The 23,522-nt window shown below is 40.5% G+C and overlaps 1 protein-coding gene across 2 annotated transcripts in view; it reads right to left on the bottom strand.

Annotated features, from left to right (window-relative positions):
- Positions 1-23,522, bottom strand: part of AVEN (apoptosis and caspase activation inhibitor) — a 193,395-nt gene that overhangs the window by 154,417 nt on the left and 15,456 nt on the right. The window contains exon 2 of one of the 2 annotated variants that reach the window (XM_039536204.1): positions 18,007-18,015. The exons of the other annotated variant lie outside the window; for it this stretch is intronic. Coding sequence (XP_039392138.1) covers positions 18,007-18,015 — 9 coding nt within the window. The remainder of the gene's footprint in view (positions 1-18,006; positions 18,016-23,522) is intronic. 2 annotated transcript variants of the gene reach the window in all.

Consider the following 23,522-nt stretch of genomic DNA (forward strand, 5'->3'; position numbering starts at 1 on the left):
TACATATATTTTTAAATATTCCTTTTTCTGCTCAGTGATGCTTTAGAAACTAGATTTACTTATTATTTCTATGTGGTGGCTACCTTTCTCCATTAGTACAGTATACCTAAGATATACATCCATAAATATAAACCTCTTTCTTTCTACTTCACACTTTGTTCTCATCTACCTATTCAGAGTGACTTTGTTGTTACCTTTGGCATCATAATATTAAAATGAGAGATTATTTTTAACCTTGGTAGCAAGAAGACATCAGTATTAAATGTGTCCCCTAAATATACAGAATATCCAATAATCATACAAGTTAAAACAAAATCTAAGAACTACCTTAAAAGGTCAACTTTTAAATAATGTGACCTTAAGCAAGCAAACAGAAAAATTTATCTTTACACTTTTTTAAAGCAATATCTCCAAATAGCTGCAACTTTAAAGGCTCACCATCAGCTTGGCATCTAGTCAGTTTGAAAAATGAATTTAAAGTAGTTTCAGTACCACATTTGCCCCCAAGTCCCCAGTCAATTTTATGGGCTGTTTTTTAGTTATATTTCCCTTTTTTTTTCCCCCTCATTTACTGTGTTAAAGACACACACAGACAATAGGAAAACTAAATGAATGTACACAAAGTTATCAAATGTACAACGTAACAAAAACAGAAAAAACAAAAAAATATTTCTCTCTCTAATCTCAGTAGAAACAAGTTTACATGTTAATTTAACAAAAATAGGAAGAAAAATTCAGACAGAAGAGTGATTTTTTAGTTTACAGTGTTCCTTTAAATTGTTAAAAAATATTATAATGAATATGTAGCTTATCAATGATGTTGGTCTTCAACCCAGAATGTTACTATTTATCCCCAAGATAGATACAGGGGTTGTGTATGCAAACACTTCGTAGCAAGCTGGGATGTAAATCTACCTGACACTAGCCTGCAGGACACTAAATGCACTTTAAGCCACTCCTGTTTCAAAGCAAGAGTCTTTCTAGGGCTATGTCTATATTGGCAATTGAATGACAAAACTTTTGTCTTTCAGAGATGTTAACCTCCCCCTCCCCATGAAAGACAAACGTTTTGCCGCAACAAGCACCAGTGTGAACAGCACATTGTCAGCAAATGCCGCTAGTTGGGGGTGGAAGTTTTTTGTTGGCAGGAGAGCCGACAAACAGCGGCTTCACTACACACTGTAGTGACACAGCCATGCTGCTAAAAACTGTGTAGTGTAGACATAGCCTGAGGAAGCCTCTGCGACTTTTGCAGCTGGGATTGGGTGAGGAATGGTATTAAAAAACACTAGTCACGCAATCCCAGGAAATAAAGCAGAAAATTAGGCTATGCTCAACAGGCAGTGGTTATGGCAGCTGAACAAAACAAAAAAAAACTACATCCTGCCCCTTTAAGGACTAAGCCATGTCAACAAAGCTCTCCAAAGGTCCGTACATGGGGGATGAAAATGAGCCAGGCTTGCCTCAGGCTCATCAACTGCACAAGAGCTTGTGCTATTTCAGAGCCCACTTGCCCAAGAGCATCTTTCACTTCCCCTCAGACCCCATCATCCTGCTCCCTTTTGGAAGAGATTAGTGTCACTGATTCCCCACCTTTGATCCCAACCTACTCCTTTGCAAATCCCTGTGAAAGTGGCAGACAGCGGTGGACAATTTGTAGCAAAGCAGGATAACTCTTCCCATATTCCCCATGGTACAGACACCCCTTCACACACAGATTTTGCACACTGAGTTGGGAAAGGTATGGCGGTTGAGAAGAAAGCAAAAACAGTGCCAGACATTTGGTTCAGCCACTTTCTTACAGACAAGCTCATACTGATACCTATCCTTTACGAATGAGGGCCCTAAAATAAATGGAATATGGTTTCCAACTAGACGATTCCCTGGAACCAGCACTCTCCTCTTGACTGGAGCCTAAGTATTGAGTTTTGGCTCAATCCATGAGCAAAAAGGAATGGAGAAAATGTAACAGCAATCCATAACATCCTGTCTGTACTCAACCACTCACCAAGGGGCAGGCACATAGCCATAGCACACTTGGTGTGCACACATACACTCACACTCAAACAACACTGTGAACTCAAGACTTTTTAATACAACTTTGAAAATTAAAAAGAGATCTTCCAAATGGGAATACATTATTTTAAATAGTTGTATTCAATAACCTATAGAAGTTGTCACTGTCCCTCTTAGAATCCTCTTTATATTATACTACTGAGAGAAGACTGAAGCATTTTATCTGTCTTTCTAGGTACTTATATGTTCCCCGCTCTTCCACTATAGCTTGAGTATATTTCCAGTTTCTCTTTCTCTGGGCATTTCTGTTCTTCCTCCCTATTATATTGCTGATATACTTTATTTTGTCCTTCTCTTGCTTCTTTTATACCCTATAGTACTTTTTCCTCATTTTCTTTTCCAACTTTTGCAAAATATGAGTACTGTAATTGATTTTATGCTTTTCCTCTTCTGACTTCACTCTATCTGCTCTCAGCACTATCCATATATACTAATCTCCTGTATCATCTTTCCCTGTTTTGTGCAATTATTACCTCTTTTAAACTCCTTGCAACCACATTCATCATGTGCTATTTTTCTCCTTGACACTGCAATTGCTCTGTACTCTACTTTAAATATTATGCCCATCAGAAAGTTTCAGGTTTCCATAACCCTTTTCCCTTTATTTCATCCAGTTATAAGGCATTGTTAGTATGTCTGGATTTTCCAGTGGTAACAATTCTATCCATCCACAAACACACTTAGATTGCATGATGTAGTTAGCCATATAGTTACCCAGGCAAAAGGTTTACAAACTGGATTCCTATTGATTATGTATATAGCACTATGCTTATAAATTTTACATTTATTTATAGAAAGTGATTCAAAATAGGTGAAATTTGCTACATGAAGAACATGCTGCCCCATAGAACTTACAATATAAAAACATCTGTCTCAATAAATTCAATACAAATACAATACATTGTTGTCTCACTGTTTCCTTGTGCTTCCCCATCTATCTGTATCCATCTGATGTCTCTTATCTTATACTTCAACCATAATATCTTTTGGGCAGGGACTGAATTTCTTTTCTGTATTTCTACAGTGCCTAGCACATTGGGGTCCTGGGTCTATGACTAGGGCTCCTAGGCACTATGATAATACTAACAATATTAAAACACTAACAACACAGAAAGTGGCTTATGATCTTAATACTTGTAATGTTTCATGGAATAAAGTGGGCAATCACAAGCTTTTATGAAGGAAGGTAAGTAGGGAGGTTGGTTTGTATTAATTGAGCAACTGTTCTAAGCATGAATAGAAACACAAAAGGTACATTAATAGCACAGCAACTTAAATTCCTCTTGGGAAGCCATATAAGCTTTTAATTTAGTGCGCCAAATTCATTCCTGGCATAGTGATACTGAGATTAATAGGGTTGCATCAGGATGATTTGCCCCAAAATGAGTAACAACACAGCCTCAAAAAAAATCCATTTTCACGAGGGTGTTCATTAAAAGGTATTTTCCCCTTAAATCCAGAAATGTACAAGACAGCCCTCAAATAACTTAATTTTCTCAATCACAAATTAAGTCAGGTAGATTTGTAACCTTTAACGATAACACTGTCTATAACAAATCAGACAAAAGTCTTATCCTAGTCTTTTGAACTACCCTACTTATATCTCCTGGACATACATTCTGCCCTTTTGTCTTGCAAGCAGATTAAGAATTCATGAACTTTTAAACTAACAAGGGCAAAGGGCACTTGTGTAATATGGACAAATCTGCACTGTACAATATGTGAAGCCAAAACAGAATGCACACTCAGAATGATGGTAGTTCAAGCAGACCTGTATTAATTTTACACTGTATAGATCAGTGGTCACCAACCAGTAGAAGCAGTTGACTGGGAGATCCACTGGTCTTCCAATCGATCACAATCTCTGGCCACTAAATGTCCTGCGGTGCAGCAGGGCTAAGGCAGACTCCGTACCTGCCCTGACCCCTCAGGGGCCGCTCCTGGAAGTGGCCAGCACACCTCTGCTGCCCCTGAGGGGAAAAGGGGGTTGGGGTCTCCATGTGCTGCTCCTGCCTGCAAGCAGTGCCAATTGACCGGGAATGGGGAACTGTGGCCAACGGACTGCACAGGTATGCCAGCCAATTAAACTCTGCTGCTGGCCAGAGCCCAGGCCTCTGCTCCCACCCTGGGTGCAGCAGCCGGGAGGGACCACGAGCACAGGGCCAGCAGCGGAACCCCCGGGCACAGGGCCAGCAGCCGGACCCCTGGTCACAGTGGGGGCCGGTGGCGGGCGGTGGAGTCCCCGACCAGGATACCCAGCTCCCGGGCAGCGGAGCCCCACATAAAACGTGGGGGTGCTGCAGCACTGCCCGCACCCCAAGTTCCCCAGTTAAGTGTTTAACCGATAACATTTTAATCGGTTACATGGTTACTTTTTTTAACTGCTATTTACATCCCTAATTTAGACTCCACATAAATACAAGGCAAATATGGGGCATAAGCAAGGATAGAAAATAGCCCTAAAACCACAGCGATTAAGTGGTTATCTGCATTTCACACTTCTTGTACAGATTTTCAAAAAATAAATGTAAATGACTAAAATATTTCATAATATGGTTGTCATATTTTAGACATTTTTCACAGATGAAAAAACATTTTATAATGGTACCCCGCAAAACCCCTCTGTGACGATATAACAGGCTGGTAACTTACCTATTTAGAACCATAGGTGCTGACTCTGTGGGTGCTCCGGGGCTGGAGCACCCATGGGGAAAAATTGGTGGGTGCTTAGCACCCACCAACAGCTTCCCACCCCATCCCCCGCCCCAGATCACCTCCGCTTCTGCCTCCTCCCCTGGGCATACCGCGTGCCCGCTTTTTCCCCCTGGCTCCCAGCGCTTGCACCGCGAAACAGCTGATTCATACGGCAAACGCTGGGAGGGAGGGAGAGAGGGAGCGGGGAAAAGGGAGAACGCGGCGCGCTCAGGGAAGAGGTGGAGGCGGGGCCGGGGCGGGGATTTGGGGAAAGGGTCCAATAGGGGTAGGGAGGGGTCAGAGTTGGAGCGGGGACTTTAGGGAAGGGATTGGAATGAGGTGGTGCAGGGCAGGGGTGGGGAAAGGGTGGAGTCGGGGCGGAGCCAGGGCAGGGGGCACGAGCACCCACCAGCACCGGGGAAAGTTGGCGCCTATGTTTAGAACCCCATTTTTACAAGAAGACATTGTCACACAAATATAGAGATTGATTTTATATAAGTCAAGTAAAATCTACTTTGGACTAAAATGTGACATACAACTGAAAACCCAGAAACAGGTCCAATTTACAATGTGTGGTTGAAAATAGTTTAGTAATTTAGTGACAAATGGACAAGTAAATTAAGTATTTTGACCTATTTCTAATCACCTCCACCATGATTTGTACAGGAAATTGCCGACTGATAATGGCTAGGCAGGTGGGCAGCAGGGATTATGGATATCTATTTTAGGGTTGTTTTCATATATGCATAATTAAGCAAAAAACAAAACACTGAGTCAAGGCCTAGATCCTATAATGAACATCATATAGGCCAACCCCTGCACCTGCAGGATTAGGGCAAAATTGTACATACAGCTAGTTTATGTAGCCACATTCCTATAACTGTCAACCTCATCTTCTATTCATTAAATCCACTAGATAAATCTTGTCTTAATATACACTCTAATATTGGAAACACTTATACACAAGTAATCTCACTGAGAGATACTCAGCAGGCCTGAAGTAATTTTCACATTGTTACATAAAATCTAAAATTGAACTTTTTGCTTTCAAGTTTACCAGTTTACTCACAGAACTGATGGCAGTGTCTCGCTTCTCAAGTAAAATTTCAATTCTTTTTTTTTAATGAGTGTAAGTGAGGAGATCCTACCCCATAAAGTACTTACTGACCTTGGGGAAATCGTACAGGTCTAGATGCCTGTAGGTCATGAATCCTAGTTTCACTTTTTCCACAAACCACCATTAAAATGTTTGCAGTTCCCAACCCATATTGTTAAGTATCAGAGGGGTAGCCGTGTTAGTCTGGATCTGTAAAAGCAGCAAAGAGTCTTGTGGCACCTTATAGACTAACAGACGTTTGGGAGCATGAGCTTTCGTGGGTGAATACCCACTTCGTCGGATGCATGTAGTGGAAATTTCCAGGGGTAGGTATATATAAGCAAGCAAGAAGCAGGCTAGAGATAACGAGGTTAGTTCAATCAGGGAGGATGAGGCCCTCTTCTAGCAGCTGAGGTGTGAACACCAAGAGAGGAGAAACTGGTTTTGTAGTTAGCAAGCCATTAATTCATTAATTCTCAGCAACCCATATTGCTGAGCAAGGTTTATATTCCTACCTGGGAACAGAACCTAAATCGCTAATGTAACAGATCCAGATAATTTCCATTAACTTCACTGCCTTTCAGAAGAAAATGAACCAAATCTGTATGTTTGGCTATGCTGACTGGAAGAGAATCCACAAATTTTGGCGCTCAGCATTCCATTGTTGTCTCACACACAGTTCAGGAATCCACTGGCAAAAGGTGAATCAAGGGGTTGGTCCACATAGAAGATAACAGCCAACTTCTGCTACCAGTTAATTACTCCTGAAGTTCAAATGTTAAGAAGCCTGTGCTGTGGCTCTGAAGGGCACTGGCTGATGACCCAGGTGAAGAATTAATAGTATGTGATCATGCAGTGAAAGATTATTACAATGCATAAACGCAAAAGGGCAGAATTAAGATTTCATATATTATCTTACATCTAGTATTTTCTAACTGGAGCACTTAACTTTGCAACTTTAATGTTCTTTTAACAGTTTTGTTGTGTGTGTCTCACACACACACACCCTTCTTAAATAAGCACTTATTGGGGCACTAGATGTTTCATGGCATTGCTCGCTGGATAGAGAGTTTTTCACCTGTTTGAATCCAGCACAGCTCAGCAGAGATTAAAAACTGTTCCCAGTTTATGGAAGTTTGGTGGCCCCTCTATTAGGACGGGAGTTTGCTGGACCTTACTTCTAGGTCAACTATCAGAAATTCACCACCACACTTTGCACTAATTGAAAAATTCAGCATAGAAGTCAAGAACTATATAGGCAGTGGAAAATGAACTATCCCTGATCCCCCTAAAGAAAATCATCTCTCTCCACAGTCACGGTTGAGCACACTGCAGGGTACCAAGTGTGGGACGCTTGCCTGGATGTTGTCCTGTAGATAAAGAGGACTTAATTTTCCAGACTTGTCAGTCCAATAGCTTTCACCAACACTAAACCAAACATGATTTTATATTAAGTCAAAGTTTATGGTTATGTTAAAATCATTTGCAAATGTGTAAACTCACTCATTAAATAAAGTGTATAAATTGTCACATGGAACCGAACTGACTTGGCTGTTATGTTACTTCCAAACTGACAATGTAATTTGTGAAAGCAGAGTATGCTTTTATTGCAAATATTCAGAAACAAATGTAAATATAAAAAAGAGCCCTAATCTTGTTAGAAACAACAGGTTTGAATAAATCCTTGCAAAATGAGTGCATTGAAACAAGGGTTTTATCATTTCAGTCAGATTAGTGATTGTTTCTATGTACTGAACATATTCGTGCAAGATCAATTTTAAAATACTTGTTATAACCAAATGTTGTATTATATGTTCAAAAATAAATTATCAAAAGTATGCTGGAGAGATGTCCAGCTCCTGTCAAATGTCTGCTGTTGTCAAAGCTGCAATTCTTAAATGGGAATAAAAATATATTCTGAGGTATGTTGGAAAATACACTATTAGGATTTTGTGTCATCTTGTTTCATAGTCTAATTGTCTATATTTTATTTTGTTCCTTTATTTTAATATTTTTTTAAAACTACACTGACAGTTTCAACAATAATCTAAAAAGTTTATATTTATAGAGAGACTGCCAAAATGTCAAGGAAGCAAAATAAATTTTGTTAGTGTGTATAGTTAAGATCAAAGGTAAGATAACCCAGACTTACCATTTTCTAAGGAGATTCCCTCTCTTTATTATTATTTTTGATTCTGCTCATCTCTGCAAGTTACTGTCCCCCCAAAAAAATCTCTCCTTTACACTCATATTTAGAGGAAAATATGTGCAAAGAATATGAGGCTAATCTTTGATGCAACCTGCAATTGTCATTATACTGTAAAAAGCAATAATGACATTTTTGTTTTATAAACCAAATCATGTATTAAACAGCACCATACCTTTTGCAACTATCTTATTGATGGAATGGAAGTAATAAAATTTAGAAATCTTGTCAATCAAAAATGCCTCAGTACATAGAATCCAAGATACATTTATGTCTGACAGCATGCAAGTCCTTACCCACACAAGTAAGTGTGTAAAGTGAGTAAAACTTTGTACGCTTGTGTGTTGTAGGTCTAAACTTCAGACTGGTCTCTTCTTATTTCAGCCAAAAGGTATGTGTGTGTCTAGATTTAAAACCACCAAAAACTCTCTACCCCACTAAGTTTACCTAGCCACAAAACTGAACTAACCCTTCACAAAACCCAGTTAAGTCAAAGATCTGGAAGAGGATTTGAGGCTTTAATGTATATGAAAAATACTTCGGAAATATTCAGCTATATAAGAAGATTCAAGAATTGTCACGCTGTGTGTCACTCTGAAGCCTAAAATATCTGTTGAGTCAGAGTGAAGCAACTGAAACAGCTACAAGCATGATTAAGAGTTTTTTTGTGTTGAAGGTATCTATCACCAGTCACATCAGTCATCACTGGGATTCTCTGTCTGTTACCATCCAATGTTTAAGTGCTCAGACCTTTGACTTTACATATTACACCCATACGGTGTATAGTTACAGGAAGGCATGTATCTATGCCATTCCAAGAGCCCTAGACCATTGTGATATCAGAGGTAACAACCAATCAACGCCCTTACAACAATTTCATTGGTTGTAAAAGGAAGACTTCACAGATGGCAAGATTACTTGGCCCAACAGCCACATTGCCTTAAAAAAAACCCTCTGGAAATCTCCAGTTTTGTTATGGATTTAAAATGGGATCATAATTCTGAGACCTACATTCCATCTATCAATATGGCAGCTTCCTACGAATTATTTTTAAATGGTATTTAACATTACTTTTTGAAACTACTGCTGAGTTTTCTTCTGAATTTAGAGAACATGTATATCTTTTAAACAATTTATATTTTTATAAATACATGAAAATTAAGAAACTAGTTTTCTATATCAGTTTCAAAATGAAAAAAGATCAGAGAGAGTTACTAACCTGGCCTTCCCTTTTACTATTATAAAGGTAAAAAAAAAAATACCCACAATATTTCAAATAGTACATTTTTCTTACATCCGTAGACACAGCCTATAAACAACTGCAGCAAAATCTGTCTCAATCTACCACCCATCATGGAACTACAATGAAGTTACACTGTAAATCTTGGAGATCCCTTAAGTGGTTGCTTATGACACAGACTCACCTTTCCCTCTGAAGCACCCGGCATTGGCCACTGTCAGAAGACAGGATACAGGACTAGATGGACCATTGGTCTGACCCAGTATAGCCATCCTTATGTTCTTAATAGGCCATCCTATGTGCCTATTTCACTCTGATTGAACCAGGGTCCAAAACTTAATGAGAATGTTTGGTGACAACATCACTCATACTGTATTTACATATTTCAAGATATGAAGCTTTTATTTTTATTTGTACTTTAATGTGACAGCCTGAATTTATCCAGCTTGATAAGTTTTCTTCTTTTTCTAAAAAATAAGACTGACATATAATAAGGACTTTGAATGTGACTGAAAATCTAAAATCGACTCACACCAGATCACATGATATGAAATAGCCTGCTGTCACTCTATACTTCAACCAGTCAACTATTTACAACAGGTTCTGATTCCTGATGTTCCAAAAAACATTAATAATGTATTTACTCCACTTAACGAAGAGGAAAACACTAGACTTTCTTAATTCATTGTAGTGCTTATGAGCTTTGAAAGCCCGTTTTGTTTTCTGCCTTCCATTCACAAAGGATTGTAGGTTTCCTGGCTTAGTATTATTACTCCCATGCCATATGATACTTGCAGAGAAGGTGGAGCCTCCGAACCTCTTTTAACACCAGCTGACAATCTAAGCTAGCTAGCTAGCCAGACAGACAGGAATGACTCCTGTATTGGCCAGTCCATACTTAATATCTTCTTTTAATAAAGCTTTCAATGCAGTCTCAGTTTAAAACATTTGTCACTGTGCCTTTTTCAGTCCTTGTTTTCACTTACTTCTTAGTCATTGATAATTCTAAAATATATCATCTTATGTCAGTCACTTCCTTTTTGACAGCTGTTTTCAAAAGTTTTAATACTTGAGAATAGAAGTTTTAGTTCACAGAGGAAAATTCTTTTGCCTACAATTTAAACTAATATCCAACTGTCTCTTTTTCAGTCAAAAGAAATTATAAGTCTAAACTATCATATATACGGATATTCACACACAGTATATTATAAACACACAAAAACTTCTGTTGGTTACAATTAAAGTTGCATCAGGACACACTCAATGAACTCAAACACTTAAAAGCATGGGTATGAAAAGTTAAGGGAAATTGTCTTGCATTCTTTCCCACTGCCTACAACACAACACATTCATAGAATATTAGGGTTGGAAGGGACCTCAGGAGGTCATCTAGTCTAACATCCCCTGCTCAAAGCAGGACCAATCCCCAACTAAATCCCCAAATCAGTAAATGGCCCCCTCAAGGATTGAACTCACAACTCTGGGTTTAGCAGGCCAATGCTCAAACCACTGAGCTATCCCTCCCCCACTATAAGGCTTTCACTTCCATCACTATTAAACACCAAAAAGCAATATATACCCTCCACCCCCCTTCAACAAAAATCATACGCTAGTACAAAACCTTAGCAGTAACCTCTGATGCTCTTATCATCAGCAGACAGGCACATCTGACTATATTACACATTTGGGAAGTTATTCTGCATTAACATTCCTGAGGTTGCCATTTGGCACTACAATGTGAGATTGATGTAGTTGGGAGTGCATACTGCTTTTGGGTATTTTCTGGAATGAAAGCCTCATGGAGGGTTGGAATATGTTATCAAGCACATTGTATGCAATGTGAAAATGGCAAAAAAAATTGCAGGATTTTTTTTATTTCCATGCTTTCAAGATTTTGAGTTGGTGAGGTGTGTCTTGACCTATACAGTCTGTCTTAGGTAGTCCTACAGCCCTCTCCACTCTAGTTATCACTTCATCACCCACATAATTAATGTATTTCCCCTCACAACATTTCTGTGAGGGAAGTACTATTATCCCTATTCTGCAGATAGGGAACTGAGGAAGACAGCGACTCAGTGACTTGCCCAAAAAACAAAGGGTATGGCTACACTTACAAATCTGCAGCGCTGGTAGTTGCAGCGCTGGTCGTCCAGCTGTGCAGGGCCAGCGCTGGTGTGTGGCCACACTCACAGCTACCAGCGCTGCAGTGTGGCCACATTTGTAGCATTTGCAGCGCTGTTGGGAGTGATGAATTATGGGCAGCTATCCCAGCATTCAAGTGGCAGCAACGTGCTTTTCAAAAGAGGGGGGTGTGGGGCAGTGTGACAGGGAGCGGGGGGGAGAGAGAGAGAGTGGATTTTTGGAACCGACACTGTGCAAAATCAGAAAATTTTCCCACCCCCTTACTGTTAACTGCAAACAGCCTGCATCCAACATACTCTTTCCCCCCTCTGCCCCCTCCCCCCGTTTCTCTCAAGCAAAGCAAACACTCAACCCCTGCAGGGGTTATCTCATTTCATTGTTGACAGTAGTTACAGATTAATGACAGCAAACAGGAGCTATGTTTGAAGCAGCTCCGATGCGGTGCACGGAGCCCGGAGCTCCGAATTGACAACAAAACAAAGAGAGGCTGCATAACAAAATAAAGGGAATAATTTAGTTAAAAGCATTCTGGAATACTCCTTATACCCTGGAGGCCAATAACAGCGCTGGTGAGTGTCCACACTTGATGACCAGCGCTGCAGAACCAGCGCTGCAACCCTTATACCCCAAGCAGACCTGGGTGTACGGCCAGCACTGCAGCCAGGGAGTTGCAGCGCTGGTTGTGCCCTGCAAGTGTGGACAGGGTGTAATTGCAGCGCTGGAAAGCCTCTACCAGCGCTGCAACTTGCAAGTGTAGCCAAGCCCAAAGGATGTCTATGGCAGAGCAGGAATTGAATACAGTCTCCCGATTTGCAGTTCACAACCTTAACCACAAGGCCACTGAACCTTAACTGTCATTAAATGAAGTCTGTATGTGTTTATTTCCTAGCTTTTGTTATTCAGGTATGGTGTACTTAGGGGGCAGGTCCCCAGAGAGAAGGAGAAGAAAGGAAGAAATAACAAATGTGAAGCAAAAAGTGCAAGTATGTGTGTTATGGGTGTTTTGCAGCATTGCTCAAACAGGACAGAGTTATGTATGGTTGCATGGATGTTTTCCTGTATTTTGGTTTTTCATGACATAAGTAACAGATAATAGTTCTTAAATTACAAATATCAAAGGGGATGTTTCTAGTGAGGTTACACAGAGATTAGTTCTAGGCCAGACACCATGCAATATTTCTATCAGTGATCTAGAAGTGAGAATAAAACAATGGCTCATAAAATCTACAGATGACACAAAGACTGATGGATTGATAAATAATGAGGACAGGGTGAGTCAGAGTGAACCGGATTGCTTGATAAACTGGACTCATTTAAACAAACTGCACTTTGATACAGCTAGATGCAAGCTCAGACATCTAGAGTTAAGGTTGCCCAATGACAGCTCGTGTCCTTCCAGAATGTCTAGTTCAGTAGACCTCCAACTTCTGAAAACCAGAAAATACAGAGTTAATTTAAACATCCATGCAATCTTAATTCTGCACCTCTGGAGCTGGCATGAGCTATGGGGATTTATCTGCGTGCAGTCCAGTTGCAATCAGTGTGTTAGGTGGTGCAGCTGTACTGAGTAGTGGAGGCAGCATGTGAGGCAGTTTGATAGAGGTGTGTTTGTGATATGAGATTTGCACCTGAGTCACCTGTGTGTGATCAAAGGAAAGAGGTGCATGTGCACCCTGAAGTTCCAGTCTATATCATTTCAATACAGAATTGTGTAGGCTGTGTCAATAGCTGGGCACTGACAATATGTATAATCATACAGATTTTAGAGCACTTAGAGTCAAGCTCTAAACCTTAACTATACCCAACCTGGTAGCCTGATTTAATGTCATCATGAAACTAAAGACTATATTTTAATGCATACCCACAAAATGGCAGAATTGTCATTGAACACGCTATCTTATTTCTGGCATTTTCTCACTTTCGAGAGCTTAACTTTGCAACCTAAATACATTTCTATCCATGCAATATTTTGTATGTAATTTCCTGAGGAGGTGGTGGGGATTTTTTTGTTTGTTTTTTGTTAAAGAAAAACAATAAAAACAAATTCCATGATGTTCAACTGTAACAAACACCATCCCTTCCCTATCATGCAACACCACCAAAACCTTCAACAATGCAACACAGCCTTCTACCACTTGAGCTACAGGACTATCTACATTACCTGGCAGCACAAAAAGACTCAGGCCTGATCTATGCTACAAGTTAGGTCAACGTACGCCACCTTGAGCTGACCTAGTTGTGCACGTCTACACTTAAATTTGTCTCCTACCGATGCAGGTGCCCCTTTAAACAGACATAGTAACACCACCTTCCAAAGCTACATTGTGCTACGGTCAATGTACGTAGGTCAATGCAGCACAAGTGTAGACATTGTATTACCTATGTCAACCCTAACAGCCCTCCAGCGGATGTCTCTCAATACCTGACAATAACCACTCTAGTTAACACTGTTAACTCCACTGCCTGGGGGTCACACAGACTGGAAACACCCACTCAGCCTCCCCCCAACACACACATTTAAAACTCCTGCAGATTTTTTAAATGCCTTTTCCTGATTGCCCAGCTGAGCAAGCACACCTAGCAGCGCTCCACTGTTGTGTGCAACTGCCCAGCAGACCATGCTGGCTACATGATCTAGACACACTCCTGCCTGTAGTAGACAGGAGATATTGGATCTCTTGGGCCTGTGGGGAAAAGAGGCTGAGCAAGCACAGCTCTGAACCAGCCATAGAAATGTCAACATCTACAAGCAGATTGCTCGGCAGATGCAGGAGAAGGGCTACATCAAGGACTAGCAGCAGCGCTGTTTGAAAGCCAGGGAACTGCGGCAGGCATACCAGAAGGCCAGAAAGGCCAAAAACTGATCAGATGCCAAGCTGCATTCCACACTTGGCAGAGACTTCATCACAATTCTGCACACCCACCATGGATACCTCCATGGAGCCTGAGTCAGAGGCCCCTGCCATGAACAGCAAGGAGGACGACGATCATGAGGAAGAGGAAGAATATGGGGGACACGCAACTGGAAGGTGCAACTGTGCCACAAGCCAGGACCTGTTTTTGACTCCACCACAGTCCAGAGTCCCTGAAGTTGAACACAGGCAAGCGTGAAGCAGGGGAAGGAACCTCAGGTAAGCATATAAATAAAATTCCCATGGAATAAGTACAATTCCCTGTGGAAAATGGTGCCAGTATTCAGTGCCATTGCCCTCTACTCTTAGTTTCATGCAACTGAGCAATTCCCTCCTCATTTCCCTCACCCCGGTGAGTCATACTCATCACAGCTGGTGCTGTTAGTGGTGCCATAAACAAGCAATCCGAAACAGAAATGGCAATAAGCATGTCTTGTTTAACACTTTTGGGGAACAAGGGGAGGATTTCTGAATCTTAAGTTTCACTTTCTGTACATACTATACTGACAATGGTCAGGAACAGTATCCCCAATAATGTCAAGGCAAACCTGGTGGCTGAACTTTGTGACTTACATAAGAACATAAGAAAGGCCGTACCGGGTCAGACCAAAGGTCCATCTAGCCCAGTATCTGTCTACCGACAGTGGCCAATGCCAGGTGCCCCTGAGGGAGTGAACCTAACAGGCAATGATCAAATGATCTCTCTCCTGCCATCCATCTCCATCCTCTGACGAACAGAGGCTAGGGACACCATTCTTACCCATCCTGGCTAATAGCCATTTATGGACTTAGCCACCATGAATTTATCCAGTCCCCTTTTAAACATTGTTATAGTCCTAGCCTTCACAACCTCCTCAGGTAAGGAGTTCCACAAGTTGACTGTGAAGAAGAACTTCCTTTTATTTGTTTTAAACCTGCTGCCTATTAATTTCATTTGGTGACCCCTAGTTCTTGTATTATGTGAATAAGTAAATAACTTTTCCTTATCCACTTTCTCAACGTCACTCATGATTTTATATACCTCTATCATGTCCCCCCTTAGTCTTCTCTTTTCCAAACTGAAGAGTCCTAGCCTCTTTAATCTTTCCTCTTGGGGAAAGGACTTTGTCCTTCCCCACAACTATTTCAGATTTGGGGACAATTTATACCTTCAAGTCAGTGGCACTGCTATGGGTACCCGCATGGCCTCACAGTATGCCAACATTTTTATGCCTGTGTTAGAACAACACTTCCTCAGCTCTCATCCCCTAACGCCCCTACTTTACTTGCGCTACCATTGATAACATCTTCATCATCTGGACCCCTGGGAAAGAGGCCCCTGAAGAATTCCACCAGGATTTCAACAATTTCCACCCCACCATCAACCTCAGCCTGGACCAGTCCACACAAGAGATCCACTTCCTGGACACTACAGTGCTAATAAGCAATGGTCACATAACCAGAAACCTACTGACCGCTATACTTACCTACACGCCTCCAGCTTTCATCCAGACCACATCACACGATCCACTGTCTACAGCCAAGTTTTAAGATACAACCGCATTTGCTCCAATCCCTCAGACAGAAACAAATACCTACAGGATCTCTACCAAGCATTCTTAAAAACTACAATACCCACCTTGTGAAGTGAAGAAACAGATTGACAGAGCCAGAAGGGTACCCAGAAGTCACCTACTTTCTTTGTTGGGCCTTTCCTGTAGTAACAGAATGCCACTAGCCGTCACCTTCAGCCCCCAACTAAAACCTCTCCAGCACATCATCAAGGATCTACAACCTACCCTCAAAAATCAGTAGGAGAAGACTTCAGTCTCCCTGGACACTCAATAACAGACATAAAAGTGGCAATTCTTCAACAAAAAAACTTCAAAAACATACTCCAACGAGAAACTGCAGAACAGGAATTAATTTGCAAACTGGACACCATCAAATTAGGCCTGAATAAAGAATGGGAGTGGATAGGTCACTACAAAAACTAATTTCCCCATACTAATTTTCCCCTAGTGTTACTCACACCTTCTTGTCAACTGTTTGAAATGGGCCACCCTGATTACATTGGCCTCATTACCACTACAAAAGTGATTTTTCCTCCCTTGGTATTCTACTGTTGAGAATAGCCTAATTCTACTTTAACTGAATTGTCTCATTAGCACTGACCACCCACTTGGTAAGGCAACTCCCATCTGTGTATTTATACCTGCCTACTGTATTTTCCACTCCATGCATCTGATGAAGTGGGTTTTAGCCCATGAAAGCTTATGCCCAAATAAATTTGATAGTCTCTAAGGTGCCACAAGTACTCCTCATTGTTTTTGCTGATACAGACTAACACAGCTACCACTCTGAAATGGTACCTCTGTGTGTTTTATCTCTAGCTGCAGCCGCTGCAGCCTTGAGGAGTATCCCCTCCACACCAGTGGAATGACTGACACAGATATGGAGAAAAGAGAGGCCATGCTAGTGCTGCATCAGATCCTGAACAGGGAGCCTGGAGGATGAACACTGTGGACTGTATGGGGAAGGAAAGAGTGTAGAGGAGACAGGCCCAGGAAAAGAAGAAGAAGATGCATCAAGACATAATGGACCTTCTCCATCAACAAACTCAGATCCTGCAGACTCTTGTGGACCTCCAGGTTCAACAATCCTGGGCTTGATTGCCACTGCAGTTGATGGAGAACTATGCCAGCACGTGTACCCCTACCACTGCACTCCGGGGAAAAGCATGGACAACCACAGCTTAATATACACCAGGGTGGATTTGATTTAAATCAAATTGATTTAAATCACGAGTCAGGAAGACGCGATTTAATCATGGATTTCTACATAAAAGTGCATTCTTATTGGTTGTTATAACCTTAATACACATTCTTCACACTCAGAGATAGATATAGGTTTCATTTTTAGAAGGCACAAACTATACATTTTTAAAGTGATTTATTTTGAAAACTTTTCAGATTAGTTTTACAGCTATATCAGAAAATGAATGATTGTTTGTTTTATTCATTTACCAAAGGTAACTGAAGCAGATATTTATGAAGTCATTGGGAGGTGAACTATCTCCAATTCAACAGGTTAATCACGAATATTTGGAGGATTTTCTTGCCATGCTGTATTAGGAGGAGAACATCACCAGACAGATATTAAAATTGTTTTATTTATCTAAAACAACAATGTTATGTATTCTGGATGTTTTTCTTCAAAAGCAAACATATAATATTTTAACAAAACAAGTATATGAATTTCTGAGTTTAGTTAAACATTCACGTTTTTTAAAATCAGGTTTGTTTTTGTTAAAATTGTTTTTAACTAAAGTTAACTGGAATTTAAAAAAAAATTAAATTGACTATGTCAGCCAGGTCAACATAAGAAACTTAAAATATTGGCTTCTGCAGCTAACTCAGTCTTCTTCACCTTCATTTTCCTAGTTGTTCATAATCTGGAAAAGAAAAACAAGCTTTCCTGTTTTTTCAGATCCCAAACGATTTCTCAATTTGGAACGGATTAGTCCAAAGGAAGAAAATATTCTTTCTACACCAGCAGAAGAAGCTACTGCTGTTAAAAGTGAGATTATCACTTCAACAGTCTCTGAATCCAAGTGCTTAAGTGATGTCCCCCAGTTCACTGGTGTGACTTTCTTTAAAACATCATCAGCAAACATATATTTCTGGAATGGTTCACCCTTAGCCCTGAAGTTTATTATAGTTGGCATTATGGAGGGATGATTGCTGGATGTCCATGTCATAGCCAACTCCTCTTCTTCAGCAGTTAAGGTTTGACCCCGGTACCAAGTATTGAGAATATTTGCAAGAAAATGAGCTGCAGATAGTGCTTGTCCCATTTGTTTTTTTAATGCTTGTAATTTAACTTTGTCATTGCATATTTCTCTTTTTAAGATCTCACTCAGTTCCTTCCAAATTTCAACAACGTCAGCAATAAAACAGCTACTTCCCTGCATTTTGTTCAAGGCTACAGAAATAGGCTTCAGGGTACTCAGTATGTGTTCAACATTTCTCTTAAGCCCAATGTTGAGAACTTTAGCTGTGACAGTGCCATCTATTTTTTACGATTTTGTTCGCAAACTGTCATCAGATTAGGCCAGTTCTTGATATAGTGTTCAAAACAGGCCACTACTGCATTTCATCACATGTCTTGTGGGAGAGTTAGTTGGTTCCTCTCACTTTTTTCAGAACAGCTGCTGCAAAGTGGTTGTTACGGAAGTATTTGCAATTTCAACAACATTAGCCTTTATTTCTGGAACACTGAAGTTTTTGGCTAGGAAATGCATCAAATGAGCACTGCAACTGTATGTTACTAGCTTAGGACTCTCTTCTAAATTTCTTCTCATCTTGGATACATTTGTAGCATTGTCTGTGACCAAACTGCGTACTAGTCATTTGAATTTTTTATCACAGTTTGTTATAGCTTTTACTACTACTGAACAAAATTGGGTCCCTAATCCATGAACTATTGGAACTCATTTACAATTTTTGAACTTTTACTACTACTTCTTGTAAGTCTTCTGCTGTGTGTGCATTTCCTGATGTGTCAATTGTTTCTGTAAGGAAGATATTTCCTTCTTCTGTTGTCACATAAGCACATACAACAGGAATATTGTGGACATTGCTCCACCCATCAAGACTCAGGTTAACGATTTTACCCTCTAGTCTAGACCTTTTGCACACTGTTCAATTTCTCTTTCATACACTATATCCAGCAATTTGCATGTGACATCTGCTCTGTTGGGTGGACTGTATTCTGGTCTTAATGACTGTACCATGTTAATGAAACGTGGGTTCTCAATCATACAGAAAGGAGAGTTTGTTGCATAAACAAACCGGGCAATTTTTTCATCAATTACCTCTTTTTGTAATCTGCTGGTTCTTATCACAAACTTATCTATGGTTGTTTCTAGACGATGAGGTTTTTTCTTTTTGCTACAGGTGATATACTGTGGCTATGTGACATACATGATGTGACTGAAACACTACCATTGGCATGTGACTCTAGAAAATGATAGTGATCTTGAAGGTGGATAGTCTTCAGAATCCTGTATGTTGAGGATGGATTCTCCTAAACAAAATAAGTCAATGCAGTTATTTAATCATTATTACCATACTGCTCATTTAGTATTACTTATTGCACTCACTGACACTCAGTACTACTTTAAAGGTGAAATTGTAAAAGGAATATCTGCCTATTTCAGCTATTTATTTTTTTTAATCACAACTGCCTCTAAATTGATAGTACCATAGAGTAACAACTATATTTTTGCTCAAACACCAGAATTCAAGAATAGTCCAGAAGGAAGACTGGCAGTCCTTAAGAAAGAAATGTGAAATAAAAAAGTTTACCAACCTGAAGATCCTGCATGTTCAGACATGTTCCTTTCATCATCTTCAACGCAGCTTCCTCCTGAGAAGGAACACTTCTCATGATGTTGTTTCATTCGGGCAACCAGGCCTTGCTTTTCTTCGTTCCACTGTTTGCATTTTGCACACATGCCTGTCTTACCCACAGGTAGAGGAACTTCATTAAAATATTCCCAAATTGGGTCTCTTTTATGGCCTGCTGCCCTTACATGTTTTCACTTCTAGTGAGAGAATGGTATGGTAGATCTCAAATCAATGAAGGCTACATTCCGAAAGACCTCAAGACTTCTGGAATATGCTGCTCCAACAGTTTCACTTTTGTTTCTACTCCCTGTCCCTCCCTTCTCGCATTTATCTCCAGATTTCTTCTTCTTGTCCAGATCTGTTCCACCCACAACAGTCTTCTATTCATTGAACTTTTTAAAACTTTGCACTTTTAGAGAGAGGTAAGGGATTGACTCTCTGTACACAAATTTGCAGAGACACAATAGGGTTGAGGTCTGTTATTTCTCACCTCTAGACATTTATTTATTTTAAAACATTTTTGCTGTTAACAAGCGTGTTATCTCTAGAGACACAAATCCACAGTTTAAGAACTGCAAAACTAAGCATCTCTAATGGTATCTTCTACACTGAGCACTGAGTCCCATTGGGTGGATAGAAAGATTAACCTAAATAATCTATACAGAAGCCCCTGGAATCCCATAAGATTAGGTCCCTAATCCATGAACTACTGGAACTCATTTACAATTTTTTCTTAAACATTACATGAATATATTGTCACATACTATAGAATTAGAATTTATAATCCCTATTCCATGATGAGCTTTTCCATATTTGAGCTATAATGTATCTTAATCAAAACTATCTTTAGATAGGTTTTTTCCCCTCAAAAAGCATTTTATCAAAAAATATGATTTAAATAAAAAAATCCATTTTTTTATTTAAAAAATATAATCATTGATTTGTATCCACCCTGATTACACTGACCTCTGAGAGCCACAACTGATGTATGTGTAGCTACAATGGACATCAACATTATTTTCCCTTGTTTATTTATTAAGGGTTCCCACATTTTTTTAAGTTAAGAAGTATTTGCTATTATGTTCTTTAGATATTTTGTTAGGTGCTATTTTCGTTACTGAATAAAACTCTTTTCATTAGTTTACAACACATTGTGTGTAATGCCTGTGGGCAGTGAAAGTAGGGGTCTTGTAAACTCACAACACACAGGGTCAGTGACAAACACAGTGTAACCATCATAAACGTACAGCAAGCACCACAAAAATTAATAGTGCATTGACAGTGTTATAGTCATATGTGTGTACCATGCACCACACAATTCCTAACAGGCCCCCAAAACAGCAGGGCTAGGTACAGCACAGTACACCACAATGCATTACTGTGGCTCACTATTAAAGTTCTCTTTCAAAACCTCCCTGAGCCATATAGCTAGACAGCTGCTCCACCTCCATCCTCTACCCCTGCAGCAAGTTTTCCCCCTTTGCTTCACAAATATCATGCAGGACACAACAGGCAGCTATAACCATTGGGACATTTTTCACATTGAGAGCCAATCTAGTGAGTAAACAACACCAGTGCCCTTTCAATCTACCAAAAGCACATTGAACTGTCATTCTGCACCTGCTGAGTCTGTAGTTTCATCTTTCCTTGCTGCTTTTGAGGTGGCCTGAAAGCTTCATGAGCCAGGAAATAAAGGATAGGCTGGATCCCCCAGGATCATTATTGGCATTTCAACATCACCACCAGTGGTAATCCATCAGTGAGGAAAGAAGGTCCCTGCTTATAGCTTTCTGAACAGTCCTGTGTTCTTAAAGATAGGAGCGTCATGCACCTTCCCTGACTAGCCAACACCGATGTCAGTGAAGTGTCGCTGGTGGTCCATCAGCACTTCCATAATCATGGGAAAATAGCCCTTTCTGTTGATATACTTTGTGTCAAGGTAATGGGGCCAAAATATGGATGTGTGTGCCATCTATTGCAACACCAGAATTTGGAAAACCCATAGCTGTAAAAGCCATCCACTATGCCCAGCACATTGCCAAGAATCACAGTCCTGAATAGCAGGCAACAATTAATGGCTCTGCACACTTGCATGACAACAGCCCCCCCAAAGTGGATTTTCCCTCTCCAAAATGATTTCCCACTCACTGGTAGCAATCCAGTGGTGCAAGTTTCCACAGTGCAATTTGCCATTCACTTCTCCACTGCCAGTGGAGTTCCCAGTTTGGTGTCCCTGTGTTGGATGACTGGGGCGAGCTCATCACACATAGCCAGGAATGTGGTCTTGTGCATCTGAAAGTTCTGCAGCCACTGCTCATCATCCCAAGCCTTCATTATGATGCACTCCCACCAGTCGGTGTTTGTTTCTTTAGCCCAGAAGTGGCGCTTCACCATCTGCAGCTGCTCCATGAATGCCACCAATAACAGAGAATTCATTCACACTATAAGTCCCAGAGCAATCTATCCTCCAAAAAATCACGTTCCTCCAGGGTCTTCTGGAGGGTCTGCAAATACCAGAGGATTGTGCATCCTGTGCTTGCAACACTCATGACAATAGTACAAAACTGTGCAGGCTCCATTCACCTGTCAGAGATAGCAGACAGTAACAAGTCCAGCAGAGGCTTGTGGAAAATTGAATACAGGTGCAAAAATTATGAGACAGATATAATATCATGGGATGGAGAACATTGCATTATGAGAAGTTGACCCGTTGCTCTCAGTCACCTCTGCGTAACTAATTTCTGCCACACCATGCATTGCCAAAATCATGCACTCTGCATCGATACAAGCACTCCTGGTAAGTACGCACAGCACCAACACAAGAAGCCAAGTATGCACATGCATAAGCAATATACTAATTGTGGTGGCTATATGCTGACATAACTTGCATCGGCAAAACTCAGTAACGTAGACGCACCCTTATCCTTTTTAAACAAGCCAGGAGAAGAGGATGTATAACACACGGAAACAATGGGCTACCCAGTCATGAGTAACCCCATTTTACAGACAGTGTCACCAAGGACACAGATCTAATTGATTCTTTCTGGGATGGATGGATTTGGATATGCCATTTTAGAGAGCTGTGCTTTATTCCCAGCTTGTATACCATGTCTTCAGGATGAGACACAGCTTAATAAGAGTTGTTAATAGCAAAGATTAAAACCAGCTAGTAGAAAAAGGGACTCTAGAACTCTCACTCTCCTGGTTCTCAGTTATTATTGCTGTGCTGGAAGATGTTAATGGCAGCCATCAACCACAGACCTAGTAAAAGTTGAGGGGAGTACTAGTCACTCTTCATTCAGACTAAATGAGAGAGCAATTAAATACCATTTTATTTAGTGATAGCTGGAACAATAGAAGCACAGGTCAACATTGCAAGGTATGAGCAGAAGCTAAGCCATGTGGCACAAAGGGGTTCATGGAGATTGATGCAAACACTGGGGCTGGAGCACTTATTGGTTTCAGCTGGAGGAGGGGTATGAGTGAAACAGAGAACCAGAAAGTAAGAAGAAAGCCAGCAGACAGAGAAAGCAGCAGTGTCATGTGGTCCTCTGAGGAAGCTAAAAGACAAAGCTTCCTTTGGGCACAGCACTTGCTGAAATGACAGACTTTGATTTCTGAACAAGGCAAATGCCTCATATTGTCCGTTTCTACTGGGCTCAGGAAAAGAGGAGTTTACATACATTCTTTGTAAATAAACAGGCTTGCTCTGAAGTAATACCCAAATCATATCTTCAGTTTCTCCTACTGGAAACAACCTGGCAAG

The sequence above is a fragment of the Mauremys reevesii genome, linkage group 4 (genome assembly GCF_016161935.1).
Source record: "Mauremys reevesii isolate NIE-2019 linkage group 4, ASM1616193v1, whole genome shotgun sequence".
NCBI classification, from domain to species: domain Eukaryota; kingdom Metazoa; phylum Chordata; order Testudines; family Geoemydidae; genus Mauremys; species Mauremys reevesii.